At 45.7% G+C, this 17,073-nt stretch overlaps 1 protein-coding gene across 5 annotated transcripts in view; it reads right to left on the reverse strand.

Annotated features, from left to right (window-relative positions):
- Nucleotides 1-2,287: 2,287 nt before the first annotated feature.
- The window catches only part of GNB1L (G protein subunit beta 1 like), an 82,600-nt gene continuing 67,814 nt past the window's right edge, over nucleotides 2,288-17,073 (reverse strand). For all 5 annotated transcript variants that reach the window (XM_053369488.1, XM_053369490.1, XM_053369486.1 and 2 more), the window contains 2 exons: nucleotides 14,601-14,816; nucleotides 2,288-2,697 (listed from right to left, as the gene is read on the reverse strand). In XM_053369488.1, the coding sequence (XP_053225463.1) occupies nucleotides 2,431-2,697; nucleotides 14,601-14,816 (483 nt within the window). In that variant the 3' untranslated portion in view covers nucleotides 2,288-2,430. The remainder of the gene's footprint in view (nucleotides 2,698-14,600; nucleotides 14,817-17,073) is intronic.

Consider the following 17,073-nt stretch of genomic DNA (forward strand, 5'->3'; position numbering starts at 1 on the left):
AGGGTGACAGGAGACCATGCAATCCACAAATGCCAGAGGCTGTCCCTTGCCACATTCTTGGCCGATTTAAAAGTTTGAAAACCTGACAGGAGTGTGAACATATTAAAGGCGGCCCTAATAAGACTGTAAAGGGAGAGGCAAAAGGGGTGGGAAAGAGAGGGGGAATCATAAGTGTCGAGGGGAGTAAATGTTGCAAAAGGACATTCTGCATAGAGAGAGAATCATAGAGTTGTAGAGCAGGGAGCCAAGGGTCATCTAGTCCAACCCCATGCAATGCAGAAATCAGGCCTAGAGAATCCCTGACAGGTGGCCACAGATGCCGAAACACCTCCCACCGCCATCCGAGGGAGTCGGTTTCACCTTTGAACAGCTCTTACAATCTCAAAGATCTTCCTAATGCTTCACTGGAATCTCCTTTCCTGTAATTTGAATTCATTGGGTTGGGTCTTGCCCCACATATTTCTATTATATAATACATCCATATCTAATCTATCTATCATCTATCATCTATCTATCTATCATCTATCTATCTATCATCTACCATCTATCTATCTATCTATCTATCTATCTATCTATCTATCATCTATCTATCTATCTATCTATCTATCTATCTCTATAGTGGTACCTAAGGTTAAGTACTTAATTCGTTCCGGAGGTCCGTTCTTAACCTGAAACTGTTCTTAACCTGAAGCACCACTTCAGCTAATGGGGCCTCCTGCTGCTGTCTGTCTATCTATCTATCTATCATCTATCTATCTATCTATCTATCTATCTATCTATCATCTATCCAGTGCCGGATTTACATATAATCTAAACAAGCTATAGCTTAGGGCCCCACTCCCTTGGGGCCCCCAAAAAAATTTAAAGGGAAAAACAAACTGGATGTACATTTCCAAAATATGAGATAAAAAAAACAAATAAAATAAAACCTATATACAGCAGCGGTGTTTTGTGTTGTGTAGGCTCCTATTATGTGCAAATGGCTCTAGATATAATAATTAATAATAATAATAATTTATTATTTATACCCCACCCATCTGGCTGAGTTTCCCCAGCCACTCTGGGCGGCTCACAATCAAGTATTAAAAACAATACAGCATTAAAAAATTAAAAACTTCCCTTAACAGGGCTGCCTTCAGATGTCTTTTAAATACAAGATAGCTGCTGATTTCCTTCACATCTGAAGGGAGGGCGTTCCCCATTAGGTAGATACCCATTAGGTCCATAAATTACCATATAGCATATATTCAACACAAAAAGCAGCAGTAATTTGTTGCTGACAATGGACAGATGGACATATAAAGGGCCCCATAACCTTCAGTAGCTATGGGCCTCATCAGACCTAAATCTGGCCCTCTATCTATCTATCTATCTATCTATCTATCTATCTATCTATCTATCATCTATCTATCTATCTATCTATCTATCTATCTATCATCTATCATCTATCATCTATCTATCTATCTATCTATCTATCTATCTATCATCTATCTATCTATCTACCTCCCACCTTCCAAGACATTGCCTGCAGTCCCTCACTCCTTCAAACTGCTATATATTGGTGCAGGTGGGCAGAACAATCACAAACTATGGCAAGAACCTCACTTTCCTGGTTCACAGCACAAGCTTATTCAGAGAGAAGTCCCCATTTTGTTCAGTGGGGCTTACTCACAGGAATGTAGGTCGGCCAGCACGGAAACTGGTATTGTTGGGCCCCTGCTGAGGCGCCAGGCCTAGGCAGGGCCCTCCACTACTGGCCCCTGCTCTAGAGTAGAAGGAGCAACAGGCACCAGCTCAGCTTGCCCTATAGCAGCAGAGAGCAAGGACTCAGCTGCAAATAAAAGGTTTTAAGTGCGTTATACAAAGGTGACACCAGATGGTGGTGGCAAATTCAATATATTTTTCAAAACATTTTTAAAAAAGCACTTTCACATTTTTTTTTATAAGTGTCTAGATTCTACCCAAGTGGTGGGGAAGGCAGCGAGGAGAAGGAGGGGAGTCAGAGGACATATTGCCCAAGGATTCTCAAACCACCACACAACTTAGACTGAGTTCAGCACATATGAAAAACGTAAAACAAATCCTTATTTCCTGATGAATTGCCTTTGGACCATCATGTAACTTAAACAGAAAACTATCTTTAGAAAGATTTTTTTCCTCCAAAAGCATTTTATTTTAAAAATCCAATTTAAATCAAAAAATTGATTCAAAAAAAAATCTGATTTAAATAAATACAAATACAAATCCTTTTTTTATTTTTATTAAAAAAAACCATTGATTTTTGCCTCCTTCTGCTAAGTGGGATTGTGTGTCCTGAAGTCCTGCTGAGATGGGTATCTTCTATTCTTCCTCTCGCCTTGCCCTGACTTGCCCTTTAACTCTAAATCGCAAACTTCTGCCCTGTCTTCCTTCTTCGGCTCCAAACCCATTTCATGTTTGATTATATATCGACCAGACGCTGATGCGGTGATCTTTGGAGCCAGCCGCCATCAGTCTCTCCTGGGGCTGGCTGTGGTCCGAAAAGGCTACGCAGTGGACTGCTGCCGTGTGGTAGTCCAGGACGGCCAAAGGCTTCATCTTCTTCCAGCCGAAGAGGCGGATGCGGTGATCCCAGCCGGCAGTCGCCAGGATTTTCTTGTCTTGGCGGAGGGTCACCTCGGCGATCCCGGGATTGGTGAGTTCATACGTTTGTCGGAGCTGGGAAAAGAAGGGGGAAATTAATAACAACAACAACAATAACAACAACAATAATAATTTTTATTTATACCCCGCCCTCCCCAGCCAAGACCGGGCTCAGGGCTAACACCAAATATAAAAACAATTGATTGAAATACAGCTTAAAAAACAAGATTAAAATACAACATCAAAACATTAAAATGCAGCCTCATTTCAGTGGAAACTCATTCAAAAACTTTTTTGGGGATAAAAATGTCAAGTCTTCACCAAGGCTAACTATCCAGACTGGTGCTACATGGGCCAGAAAAAAGCCAGGGAAGTCCCCAAATAGGAGTTCCATCACAGATGGAGAAAGGAAAAAAGAAAGAGGGGGGAGGGAATCAAACTGATTCAAAGCCAAAGCTGAGGATCCTGGAGAATGATTTGTTACTGCACTCAAAGTACCATAGAACTGTAGGGTTGAAAGGGACCCTAAGGGTCTTCTCCTCCAACCCCCTACTATGCAGGAATCCCAGATGAAGAATCCCAGACAAATGGCCACCCAGCCTATTTAAAAGCCTCCAAGGAAGGAGAGACTACCGCTTTCCAAGGTGCTCCATTCCACTGTAAAACAGCTCTTACTACCAGGCAATTCTTCCTACTTCCTTGTAACTCAAAGCCATTGGTTCAGGTCCTACCCTCCGGCGCAGCTCCCTCTTCCAAGCGACAGCCCTTTAGATATTTGAAGATCCATGGGACTCTCAAGAGTCTCCTCCAGCACCACATTTCAAAAGCATCAATTCTTTGGCGATCAGCCTTCTTTATGGTCCAGCTCTCACTTCCATACATCACTACTGGGAAAACCATAGCTTTTACTATACGGACCTTTGTTGACAAGGTGATACCTCTACTTTTTAAGATGCTGTCTAGGTTTGTCATTGCTTTTCTCCCAAGGTGTATTTTTAGCATAGTTGAAAAGTCTAAGGAGTAAACCCTCCACAAATCCGTAATGGAATCCCTAAGACGGTTGGATGGCGCCTCGTACACCTCCTTCCGGCAACTCCTGCAGCCCAGCTGGTGCCAAATGTATTGCTCTACTTTCCTTTAGACCACATCAGCGAGGCTGAGCAGTGGGGCCTTGCTGTCTGGGCAGCCCAGGACCTCCACACCCACTGCCTAGGTTTGCGTCCCAGGGAAGTCACTTCAGTGCTGCTAAGGCAGACCTGTTGATGGCATTTTACCATTGTACTGTTGAGAGTGTATTAACTTAAGGTCTGTGCGTGTGGTTTGGGAGCTGCATGGTCAGGGGAAAAACAATGCTGTCCAAGGTTGTAAAGACTGCAGAGAGAATAACTGGGTGCACCTCTTCCCACCTTGGATCAAATCTACGCTTCCAAGTGTCATAAGAAAGCTGCAGAGATAGTGCAGGATAGTACGCACCCTGGAAATGATCTCTTTCAGCTTCTGCCTTCTGGAAGAAGGAAGAAGACTAAGACTAGCCTGAGAAACAGTTTCTATCCAAATGCGATTTTGGTTTTAAATGCAGTGTAAGGTAGTGGCGCTGTGGGTTAAACCACAGTGCCTAGGACTTGCCGATCAGAAGGTCGGCGGTTCGAATCTCCGTGACGGGGTGAGCTCCCGTTGCTCGGCCCCTGCTCCTGCCAACCTAGCAGTTTGAAAGCATGTCAAAGTGCAAGTAGATAAATAGGTACCGCTCCGGCAGGAAGGTAAACGGCGTTTCCGTGCGCTGCTCTGGTTCGCCAGAAGCGGCTTAGTCATGCTGGCCACATGACCCGGAAGCTGTACGCCAGCTCCCTCGGCCAATGAAGCGAGCTGAGCGCCGCAACCCTAGAGTCGGCCATGACTGGACCTAATGGTCAGGGGTCCCTTTACCTTTACCTTTAAGGTAGTCTCTATGTGAGTATATTGTATTCAATTATGGGGTATCAGAGTTTTTAGGGGTTAACCAGGCTGGGATAGTTCGGATAGCAGGCTTGTTGGTTTTTGAATGTCTGATGTAGATTTTTCAATTTTGTTGTTCTGTATGGGACAATGACAATAAAGATTATCGTATCGTTATTGTTTCATCCCCAGAGGAACACTCCATTGCTTCTCGAGACAGACAGATACCAAGACAAAGCTGAAAAGGAGCAGGGCGATAGTGTTGCTGCCACAGTCTAGAAGTGAGTCCTGACCAGCCAGTTGAAGACCACTGACCTATTGGACCCCCCTAGAGAAGGAAGAGAGAAACACCCTTTTCGCTTCAATTTCTGCACAGATGGGAAAGTAATTCGAACTCCGCAAACCACGGCAGTCACGTCTGGCCTGACAGGTTGAAGCGTTACAAAAATGATGGGAGAAGATTTGGCCTACAAGGGGATGAGGCTTAACATATGCGGTGATTATTTGAAAAAAGAATGTCGTAGCTGCTCAGCTCTACTTGCTCCTCGGACAAGCTGATTCTTGAGCATTCGTCCCGATTTACTGGTGCAAAGCTTATGCAGAGGTTGGACCAGGCATAAGGTTGGACCAAACATTTGGATTTGTTTGCAGGGTGGTTATGTGACAATGTGCAGTCATCTTGATTTGCTTGCAGGGTGCCTTCTATGTCTTCCTGTTAGTCATTTGATCCTGCCATACTTTTCACTGCGTTTCCTCATCACTCTCCTAAACACAAAGCCCCCCATTTTGCAAAGTGAGTTTGTAGGGCTTTAATCTGCTTCAGTTGCGCAAACCTATTTTTTTTTGAAAGGCACTTGAATCCCTTGTGCAAAACTGTTAAGAGCCTTGAGGTGTTTGTTTGTTTGTTTGTTTATAGTAGCTACTTGCCCCGAACCTTTTCACGGCACTTTAACAAATAAAAAGAACAGGATGATTTTGGCCAATGACTGGCTACTCCGAAATATCACCATGAACTGGAATTCTATTTAAGATCCTATGTTGTTGTTTAGTCGTTTAGTCGTGTCTGACTCTTCATGACCCCATGGACCAGAGCACACCAGGCACTCCTGTCTTCCACTGCCTCCCGCAATTTGGTCAAACTCATGCTGGTAGCTTCGAAAACACCATCCGAACATCTCGTCCTCTGTCGTCCCCTTCTCCTTGTGCCCTCCATCTTTCCCAACATCAGGGTCTTTTGCAGGGAGTCTTCTCTTCTCATGAGGTGGCCAAAGTATTGGAGCCTCAGCTTCAGGATCTGTCCTTCCAGTGAGCACACAGGGCTAATTTCCTTAAGAATGGATAGGTTTGATCTTCTTGCAGTCCATGGGACTCTCAAGAGTCTCCTCCGGCACCATAATTCAAAAGCATCAATTCTTCGGCAATCAGCCTTCTTTACGGTCCAGCCCTCACTTCCATACATCAATACTGGGAAAACCATAGCTTTTACTATACAGACCTTTGTTGGCAAGGTGATGTCTCTACTTTTTAAGATCCTATACAGGTACTTTATTACCAGCAGATATGTTAAATCAGAATTAAGTCCCACTACATTCAAAGAAGGTACGGCAAGCTGGCTGGAACCTTGAAGAGGAACCTGCTGCAATGTTTTGTTACAGGTTCTACACACTTATAGGGATGTGGGTGGCCCTGTGGGTTAAACCACAGAGCCTAGGGCTTGCCGATCAGGAGGTCGGCAGTTCGAATCCCCGTGACGGGGTGAGCTCCCGTTGCTCAGTTCCTGCACCTGCCAACCTAGCAGTTCGAAAGCACGAAGTGCAAGTAGATAAATAGCTACCGCTCTGGCGGGAAGATATATGGCGTTTCCATGCGCTGCTCTGGTTCGCCAGAAGCGGCTTAGTCATGCTGGCCACATGACCCGGAAGCTGTACGCCGGCTCCCTCGGCCAATAAAGCGAGATGAGCGCCGCAACCCCAGAGTCGTCCGCGACTGGACCTAATGGTCAGGGGTCCCTTTACCTTTACCGCACACTTATTTTTTGATAGCAGCTACAACATCCACTCCATTTTCTTAGGGTGGGAGACAGGATATGTCTCTCCTCCTCCGTCAGAAAATTTGGGATAATTTCATTCAGTCAAAGTTAATGAATTATAATCTGAGGAAGGACATAAGGTAAGTTCATAGGTCCACGTGGTGCTATTGTTAATGCATTTTTGATGCCAGGCAAAAACCTCTCTCTTTCCCCAGGCATTGGACGGATTTTGATGATACATTTTTCTGCTAAGGTTTTTTTTTTTTTTTTTGCTGATGTTTTACTGGGACTGTTTGGTATAGATTTTTGTATAGTTTTTATTGCAATGCACTGTTCCCTCAATTTTATGTTATGCCTTAAAGTTTTTTAAAATGCTGTAAGTTGCTTAGAGACTCTTTACATAGCAAGAGACTAATGAATTGAATATGAAAAAGTTAGATATTTAAAGCATTATTTAAATGCCCTATTATTAGGGGTGTTGGTTTTTACTTACCTGGCATTTAATTTAATGTCTATTATTTATCTGGTGGATAAGGCAATTCTGATCTTTCATAGGTTTGGTTATGTAAATAGAGTTTTAGTACTTTTTAAAAGAGGTCTAAATAAGCTTATATACATACAGTGTATGTATAGTGTCAATGCATAACAATATAAAGTCTAAAATAACCAGACATACATGCAGTAAAAAAGCGAATAAATAACAGAAACAGATGTACTGTTTTAAAATGCTAAATTTCAGGGTATTAGGTCATATGCACTACCTTCCGTGCCCCTAGTTTATTATGAGCTATGATGTTTGGCTAGGGATAGATGGACCTTTCAGTTTCTCGACTTTTCCACTCTTAAATTCAGCTCTCCACATTTCCACATCAGTTTGCAATTTTTCTACAAGTAACAATGCCATCGTGAAAACTTGTCGGCGTATCAGAGCGAATCTGTCCTAGCAGAGACATTTCTGCAAAGCGATTTTCTCTAATATAATGTGCTTTCATGCATGCTTTAACCGAGCATATGCAAAGTTTCCTACACGTAACTTGGCTGGAGATCTGCTTTGCACAATTTGGAGAAGTGCAAATTTCAAAGGAGGGCTGAGGTTTGGGATTGCGCATTATTTCGGAAGCTGCAGATTGGAGGCGAGGTTCACTTTCAAATGTGAAATGAATCGGTTTTCTTCTCCAGGTCTATGCCTGGCCTTTTGAGGAAGCCTCTGAGATTCCTCCCCGCAAGGAAAGAACAGCCTCAAACCCATTATCTCTTCATTACACTATCCTGGCCTAACCACTTTCCTTTGCGGCCTCCCCACCATGGTGCCCGGCACAGATTTTGGACAGCCTCCTGGAGACAAGAGAACCTTGTTTCACCAACTCTTCACCGGCACACTGGACCGGTGCCATCCCAAACGGGGCCGCTCTTGCGTCACGTCTTTGGACAGCCGGTTACCGAGCGAGGAGTCGCCAAAATGCATCGGGAGTAAAAATAACGTGCCACTGAGTGGCTTTCCAATCACCACCATTACCTCAGGGATGTGGAATGTCGAGCGGGAAAAAACCCATCTGGTTCGTATTATTAATCCAATAGGAAAGAGAGGGGAGGGGATAGGTGGAAATAACCTGATGTGAGGCTCTTAATGCTTTCGTTGGAGAGACAGCAAGTAAAGATGGGGGAACGACCTTGAATCAATGAATCGTAGAATTGTAGAGGTGGAAGGGACATCGAGGGTCATCCTGCCCAACCCCCTGCCATGGCAGGAATCTTTTGCCCAACGTGGCGCTCAAACCCACAGCCCTAAGATTAAGAGTCAGATGCTCTACTGACTGAGCTGTCCCTCAGTCTAAGTGGGGAATGTTTCAGAACCAGCCTTGGCAAAAACGCCCAGAGCTCAGAGTTCACTCCAAGTAACAATAACTAATTCTATTATAATACAGTGGTACCTTGGGATGCGGGTGGCGCTGTGGGTTAAACCACAAAGCCTAGGACTTGCTGATCAGAAGGTCAGCGGTTCGAATCCCTGCGACGGGGTGAGCTCCTGTTTCTTGGTCCCTGCTCCTGCCAACCTAGCAGTTCGAAAGCACGTCAAAGTGCAAGTAGATAAATAGGTACCACTCCAGCGGGAAGGTAAACGGCATTTCCGTGCGCTGCTCTGGTTCGCCAGAAGCGGCTTAATCATGCTGGCCACATGACCCTGAAGCTGTACGCCGGCTACCTCAGCCAATAAAGTGAGATGAGCACCACAACCCCAGAGTCGGTCACGACTGGACCTAATGGTCAGGGGTCCCCCCTCTACCTCGGGTTACATATGCTTCAGGTTACATACGCTTCAGGTTACAGACTCCGCTAACCCAGAAATAGTGCTTCAGGTTAAGAACTTTGCTTCAGGATGAGAACAGAAATCATGCTTCGGTGGCGCAGCAGCAGCAGGAGGCCCCGTTAGCTAAAGTGGTGCTTCAGGTTAAGAACAGTTTCAGGTTAAGAACGGACCTCTGGAACAAATTAACCTGAGGTACTACCGTACTGATGACAACAAGCCCATTCTATAGTTGCTTTTGTCGTGTGACTAGTGGGGCCTGCAATAAGAAGTTAGAGGCAGCTGCCTTATGCTGTGTAGATGTATATGTGTTATTATTGCAATTTCTGTGGTCTGGTCTTTGACCATAATAAATCTTGATTGCTGCCTCAGACCATTGGCTCAGCACTGTCTACGCCGACTGGGTCTTCAGCTGTTGTTGGACTACAACTCCCATCATCCCTAGCTAGCAGGACCAGTGGTTGGGGTGATGGGAGTTGTAGTCCAACAACAGCTGGAGGCCCAATCTTGAGAAACAATGGACTGCCCCATCAGAGAATGGCTGTGTATGTGTACATGCATGGGAGGAGAACTGCATATCCAAATGTTAACTCTGCATCGAAAAAGCTTTGCATGTGCGAAGCGAGCACATTATTATTATTATTATTATTATTATTATTATTATTATTATTATTTATATACCACCCTATACCCAGAGGTCCAGGGTGGTTCACAGAACAAAATCAAAATATAAAACCACAAAATATATAATCAAAATAAAAACAACCCAACAGGCCAACCCAACAGTTTAATTTCACTGTAAACAAGTGGTACAGTGACATTAAAGTATTTCTATTCTATTCTATTTCAATAACCCCCCCCCAATGCACATTTTAAATGGGCAAAGGATCAGGCTTTCTGTATGCTATCTTTCCATTTGCAGGGAGGTATCACATGGCAGGCACAATCCCCCCCCCATCTGCATTTTTTTAAGGGTTAAATGAGGTCTGAGGCCACTGAACATCAGTGGAAATTGATCCCTTAATGTGCAGGATTAGAACTTAATTTGGATTAAAACCAACAACAGAGATCTCAGAGGACTCTGCCTACTATGCAAATGACTCATCCCAGCTTTTCACATGTCCTACTTCTAAGCATCTGGGCTTTGGCCATCCAGCAACAGGAGGCTTGAAAGTCCTGCCCCTAATTAAGTACGACTTAACCTCTTGGCATTGACCGGCTCTTTTGTCAACGTACAGATTACTCTGTGGCCATTACCATTTGCTGTCATGAGGCGACCTTGGCTACTCTGGGAGATGTCTTTAATGAAGGCAGCTGCTTCGTTGGAGTGGAACACTGTACACCCTGCCCTTCTGTAATAATAAACTCCCTTTCCCATTATAGACTGGAATGTCCAAAGAACAGAGACTTAATTTCAGAACGCTACGATCAAAATCCTGTTAGACCTTCATAGCAAATCTTCAATCATCCACTTGCTAGCGGCTGCACTATCAGTCATAGCACAAGGGTGGAAGGACCCCTCAAGGCTCTGTTTATTGCAACTTCCGACAAAACCATCAAATTTGCAGATGGCACCAAACTGGGAGGGTTAGTCAATGCCGCAGAATTGGGATTCAAGATGACCTTAACAGTTTGGAGAACTGGGCCAAAACTAACAAGATGAGTTTCAATGGGGACAAAGGTAAGGTTCTGCACTTAGACAGGAAGAACCAGGTGCACAAATATAAGATGGGGGAAACACCTGGATTGCCAGAAATGCATGTAAGAAGGATCTAGGGGTCTTAGTAGACCACAAGCCTAACATGACTCAACTGGGCGATGCAGCAACAAAAAAGGCTCATGCTATTCTAGGCTGCATTGACAGAAGTACAGTGGTACCTCGGGTTACATACGCTTCAGGTTACGTACACTTCAGGTTACAGACTCTGCTAACCCAGAAATAGTACCTCGGGTTAAGAACTTTGCTTCAGGATGAGAACAGAAATCGTGCACCGGTGGCGCGGCGGCAGCAGGAGGCCCCATTAGCTAAAGTGGTGCTTCAGGTTAAGAACAATTTCAGGTTAAGAACGGACCTCCGGAACGAATTAAGTGCTTAACCCGAGGTACCACTGTATAGTGTCCAAATCAAGGGAAGTAATAGTATGACTCCATTCTGCCTTGGCCAGATCACACCTGGAATACTGTGTCTGATTCTGGGCACCACAATTTAAGAAGGATGTTGACCAGCTGCAGGGTGACCCAGATGATCAAGGGTCTGGAAAGCAAGTCTTATGAGAAATGGTTGAGGGAACTGGGTATGTTTTACTTTCTTGGGCTCCACGATCACTACAGATGGTGACAGCAGTCACGAAATTAAAAGATGCCTGCTTCTTGGGAGAAAAGTGATGACAAACCTAGGCAGCATCTTAAAAAGCAGAGACATCACCTTGCCGACAAAGGTCCGTATAGTTAAAGCTATGGTATTCCCAGTAGTGATGTATGGAAGTGAGAGCTGGACCATAAAGAAGGCTGATCGCTGAAGAATTGATGCTTTTGAATTATGGTGCTGGAGGAGACTCTTGAGAGTCCCATGGACTGCAAGAAGATCAAACCTCTCCATTCTGAAGGAAATCAGCCCTGAGTGCTCACTGGAAGGACAGATCCTGAAGCTGAGGCTCCAATACTTTGGCTACCTCATGAAAAGAGAAGACTCCCTGGAAAAGACCCTGATGTTGGGAAAGATGGAGGGCACAAGGAGAAGGGGACGGCAGAGGACAAGATGGCTGGACAGTGTTCTCGAAGCTACCAGCATGAGTTTGACCAAACTGCGGGAGGCAGTAGAAGGCAGGAGTGCCTGGCGTGCTCTGGTCCATGGGGTCACAAAGAGTCGGACACGACTAAACGACTAAAAACAACAACAGCCTGGTGGGTTAGGATGAATGCTCAATTGCTGTCAGTAAGTTTACGATGCAATGTAATATCACATTTGTGGACCTTTCTTTCTTTCTTTCTTTCTTTCTTTCTTTCTTTCTTTCTTTCTTAAGCTGATTGCAGGTATATTGTCCAAACTGGAACACTAATGTTCCGTCGATGAGAGACCAATGGCCTCTTGATACCTGTGGCAGATTTCTGGCATGTGTGATCCAGGGACAGAGAGAAGCAGAGAACGAGAGAGCTTGGGGAAGATATTCAATGCCCGTTCCATCCTATAAAGTGCAGAAGGAAATTCTACCTTGAAAAACAAACAGATTACTCATGTGCATAAATGTAGCATTGCACATATGTTCTGTATTTTTATTTATAACTCTTTTTAGTTGCCATTCTAGCCAGAGGCAACTCTCAAGTAATAAAAACCCAAGAAAAGTAATAATGAATACTTAAAAAAAAAATGCAATAAACCTTACACTTTAAAGAATAGAAAGCTATAAATGAGCAACACATCAGCACCTTGAGCAACATCTCGCTCACCCCAAGTACCATATTTTTTGCTCTATAAGACGCACTTTCCCCCTCCTAAAAAGTAAGGGGAAATGTGTGTGCGTCTTATGGAGCAAATGCAGGCTGCGCGGCTAAGCCTCTGCAGGGCAGCAGGGAGCCTTCATCCCGCTGTCCTGCGGAGGCTTTGTGCAGCTATCCCTGGCTTTTCTGGGAGGTGGGGGAAGGGACAGAAAAGCCCCCAAGAGCCGCGCTCCCTTTAAAGAGTGTGCAGCTCTTGGCTGGCTTTTGCGGGAGGTGGGGGAAGGGACAGAGGGCAGCTTAGCCGCGCGCAGCCTCTTTCGGGCAGGGGGAGCCTTCATCCCGCTGCCCGGGAGAGGCTGCGCACAGCTATCCCAGAAGCCAGGACAGCAAGTGGGATCGATGCACAGTGATCCCTCTTGCTGTTCTGGCTTCTGAGATTCAGAATATTCTTTTTCTTGTTTTCCTCCTCCAAAAACTAGGTGCGTCTTATGGTCTGGTGCGTCTTATAGAGCGAAAAATACGGTAAATGCTCCCCGGCCCAAATCAGCCTCAGCTGGTGGCAGAAAGCATATAAGGTCCTGTCTGGACTGCACCTTGGAAGTATTAGTAAAGGTAAAGGTACCCCTGCCCGTACGGGCCAGTCTTGACAGACTCTAGGGTTGTGCGCCCATCTCACTCAAGAGGCCGGGGGCCAGCGCTGTCCGCAAACACTTCCGGGTCACGTGGCCAGCGTGACATCGCTGCTCTGGCGAGCCAGAGCCGCACACGGAAACGCCGTTTACCTTCCCGCTAGTAAGCGGTCCCTATTTATCTACTTGCACCCGGGGGTGCTTTCAAACTGCTAGGTTGGCAGGCGCTGGGACCGAGCAACGGGAGCGCACCCCGCCGCAGGGATTCGAACGGCCGACCTTTCGATCGGCAAGCCCTAGGCACTGAGGCTTTTACCCACAGCGCCACCCGCGTCCCTTTGGAAGTATTATACCACTCTAAAAAGTCATGGCTTCTCCCAAAGAATCCTGGGAAGTGGAGTCTGTTAAGGGTGCTGAGATTTGTTAGGAGGCCTCTCTTCCCTGATTCCCAGGACTACAATCCCCAGAATTCCCTGCGAGGTTGTGAAATCAGCCTGAGAAGACCAAGGGTGAGGAACTTCAGTTCTGTGGGCAGAATGTGGCCTTCAGAACCCCTTTCAGGCCACACCCACTTTCCCATGGCCGCTCCCCTCACTACCCACCTGCTCCACATCTAGAGTGTTTTATGCTGTAATGTGTCCTCTGACAATGCCTCTTCCTTGGTCTAGGCCAGCGTTTCCCAAACTTGGGTCTCCAGCTGTTTTGGGACGACAACTCCCACCATCCCTAGCTAACAGGGCCAGTGGTCAAGGATTATGGGAATAAATTGCAGTCCCAAAACAGCTGGAGACACAAGTTTGGGAAACACTGGTCTAGGTGGTGGATAGAGAAGGGGACGTGTGTGCAATGAAGCCATCTTACTTCACCAGAGTAAATATTATTATTATTAATTTATTATTATTTCTACCCCGCCCATCTGGCTGGGTTTCCCCAGCCACTCTGGGCGGCTTCCAACAGAAGGTTAAAAATACATTAAAACATCAGTCATTAAAAACTTCCCTAAACAGGGCTGCCTTCAGATGTCTTCTAAATGTCATATAGTTGTTTGTTTATTTATTTGACATCTGATGGGAAGGCTCCACAGGGCAGGCGCCACCACCAAGAAGGCCCTCTGCCTGGTTCTCTGTAACTTCACTTCTTGCAGTGAGGGAACCGCCAGAAGGCCCTTGGAGGAGGACCTCAGTGTCCAGGTTGAATGATGGAGGTGGAGACGCTCCTTCAGGTATACAGGACTGAGGCCGTTTAGGGCTTTAAAGGTCAGCACCAACACTTTGAATTGTGCTATTACATTAATAGCTTCAACTGCTTTGCCTCTAGCTCCGCCCACCATCGACACATGGCCCCCAAAATGCTGTCCGGAAAGGAATGTGGCCCCCGGGCTAAAAAAGTTCCCCCACACTTGTGTTAAGACCTTAGTGGGGCCTGCATAAAAATGAAAAGGACAGAGAAGAACCGACGACTTAACGGAAGTTGAAGAAGCGTCTCCATCTTCACCCAGCTTTCCCCCCAGATCATAACCAGCCTGTGATTAATTAGCTAGGGATTGGCAACAGCCCCACTTCATGACTAAATATTTTTTCAGTCTATCAAGCCGTTAGCGAAAAAACAGAACAAATGGCGCGGAGGGGGCAAAGGCACTGACCTCTAGGCTCTGCTGATCATTGCAGCTCCAGCAGCAAAGCATCTTCTCAGACGAGGCCGAGACCCCCTTGGCCTTCTCAGAGTCAAAGTCAAGGCTCATGATTGGCTCCTGATGACATGTGAGTCGGCTCTGCATTCTCCCCATTGACAAATTCCACAGAACCACTGATCCATCCTCATAGCCGACCAGAAGGGAAGGATGCGAACTGACCTTGGGCTGGTAGGAAACACAGAACAGATGAGTGAAGTGGCCTGGCCAACTCCCCACCAGTTATTAGACCCAAACCCGATGAGTACCGCATTTTTTGCTCTATAAGACTCACTTTGTCCCTCCTAAAAAGTAAGGGGAAGTGTGTGTGTGTGTGTTATGGAGCGAATGCAGGCTGCGCAGCTATCCCAGAAGCCAGGACAGCAAGAGGCATTGCTGCTTTCACTGCGCAGCGATCCCTCTTGTTGTTCTGGCTTCTGAGATTCAGAATATTTTTTTTCTTGTTTTCCTCCTCCAAAAACTAGGTACATCTTATGGTCTGGTGCGTCTTATAGAGCGAAAAATACGGTAAATGCAAGCAGGGCAGAGAACTCCAAAAGGCACTGCTAAAACAAGCTACAATACCCTAAACCTTGAATACCCACTGAGACTAACTATCATAACTTGGCATGTGTAGGCAACTGATTTTTTTAAAGAGGGGAAGGGCAATTGGAACACAGTTATCCCTACCCTTAATTAAAATCTCATAACGCCGATTATTTCAAAAGCTTAATATGATGATTTAGTTTAATCTTGGGTTGGGCCCTAATAAAAAAAGCCTGGTTGGAATGCAAATTGGCAGAGCCAAATTCCTCTCTCCTCTTGCCGAAGTGTGATGTCAAACATCCTCTCAACACTTCATCGTCCCAAAATGCTTCTAGCGACACCTGCGTTCCGTATGGACCCCAATTATTTCCCACTCAATTCACAGCAAGTTCTGTTGGTGGTCCATCCCTCCATCAAAAATCTCCTTATAATTTGAATTTTATTGGTCGTATATGGAAAGAATTGGATCTGACTCAGATAAAGCATTTATGACATTATTCATCGATGGCAACCGCGGCGTTAGTACAAAACAACAGAAAAGCAGGCAAAGTAGCAGGAATGATGGGCAGGGAACTCAAACGCTGGGCCTTTAATTTAAAGCTGTTAAAACTATAATGTTGGAAGAAGAATAAGGGAGAGAGAAGAAAACGGCATTAAAATGTCAAAACATATTTTCCCTTGGAATCCTAGGAAGGATTCTGTTTTAGGGTTGGGTTAATTTAAGGAACAATTAAAGAATGTGTTTTGAGACGACTCTGGGGTTGCGGCGCTCATCTCGCTCTATAGGCCGAGGAAGCTGGTGTTTGTCTGCAGACAGTTTTCCCAGGTCATGTGGCCAGCATGAATAAGCTGCTTCTGGCGAACCAGAGCAGTGCACGGAAACGCCGTTTCCCTTCCCGCCAGAGCAGTACCTATTTCTCTACTTGCACTTTGACGTGCTTTTGAACTGCTAGGTGGGCAGATGCTGGGACCGAACAATGGGAGCACACCCTGTCACGGGGATTTGAACCACCGACCTTCTTATCGGCAAGCCCTAGGCTCTGTGGTTTAGATCACAGCGCCACCTGCGTCCTTTAGTTACCATATTTTTCCATGTATAACACATCCCCGTGTATAAGACGCCCTCTATTTTTGAGGACTCCAAATTAAGAAAATGGGGGGAGATTGCCCAGAGTTGGTGAGATTTTTTAGGGGGCGGGGTGGCCAAGAGTTGTTGAGCATTTTTAAGGGAGATTGCCGAAAATCGCTCACCCACCTGGCATATGCTGCCACTCGCGCATTGCCACCTATCGTCTGTCCCCGCGCCAGGAGACACAGCCAATCGCCCACCCACTTGCCGCAGCCACAGCCAATCAACACCAGCCCTTGCCGCAGCCACCAATAACACACCCAATAGCTGAGGACAATCTCCGGCTCACGGCAGCAACCAATCCCACATCCCCCCTATGCACTATCAGTGTATAAGACGACCCCCAATTTTTAAGATAATTTCTTAAGGGAAAAAACCTCGTCTTATACACGGAAAAGTACGGTATGCATTTATGATGATAGCCAACCCAGCTTGCTGTCCTCTTCTTCTACCTGCAGCCCTCACCCCATGTACCTCAAAAGTTTTATCTGGCTTTCACCTTTGGTGGACGTGCCCTAGGATTAAGGCTTTCTGGGAAATGATATATAATGAATTGAAAAAGGTATTTAAATATACCTTCTTGAAGAAACCAGAGGCCTTTCTCTTGGGCATGGTCGGCCAAGTGGTGCCAAAGAAGGACAGAACTTTTTTTATGTATGCTACAACAGTAGCAAGAATACTCATCGCAAAGTATTGGAAGACGCAAGATCTACCCACTCTGGAAGAATGGCAGATGTATGGGATTGGCAGAAATGACGAGCAGAATCCGTG

The sequence above is a fragment of the Podarcis raffonei genome, chromosome 16, assembly GCF_027172205.1.
Source record: "Podarcis raffonei isolate rPodRaf1 chromosome 16, rPodRaf1.pri, whole genome shotgun sequence".
In the NCBI taxonomy this organism is placed as follows: domain Eukaryota; kingdom Metazoa; phylum Chordata; class Lepidosauria; order Squamata; family Lacertidae; genus Podarcis; species Podarcis raffonei.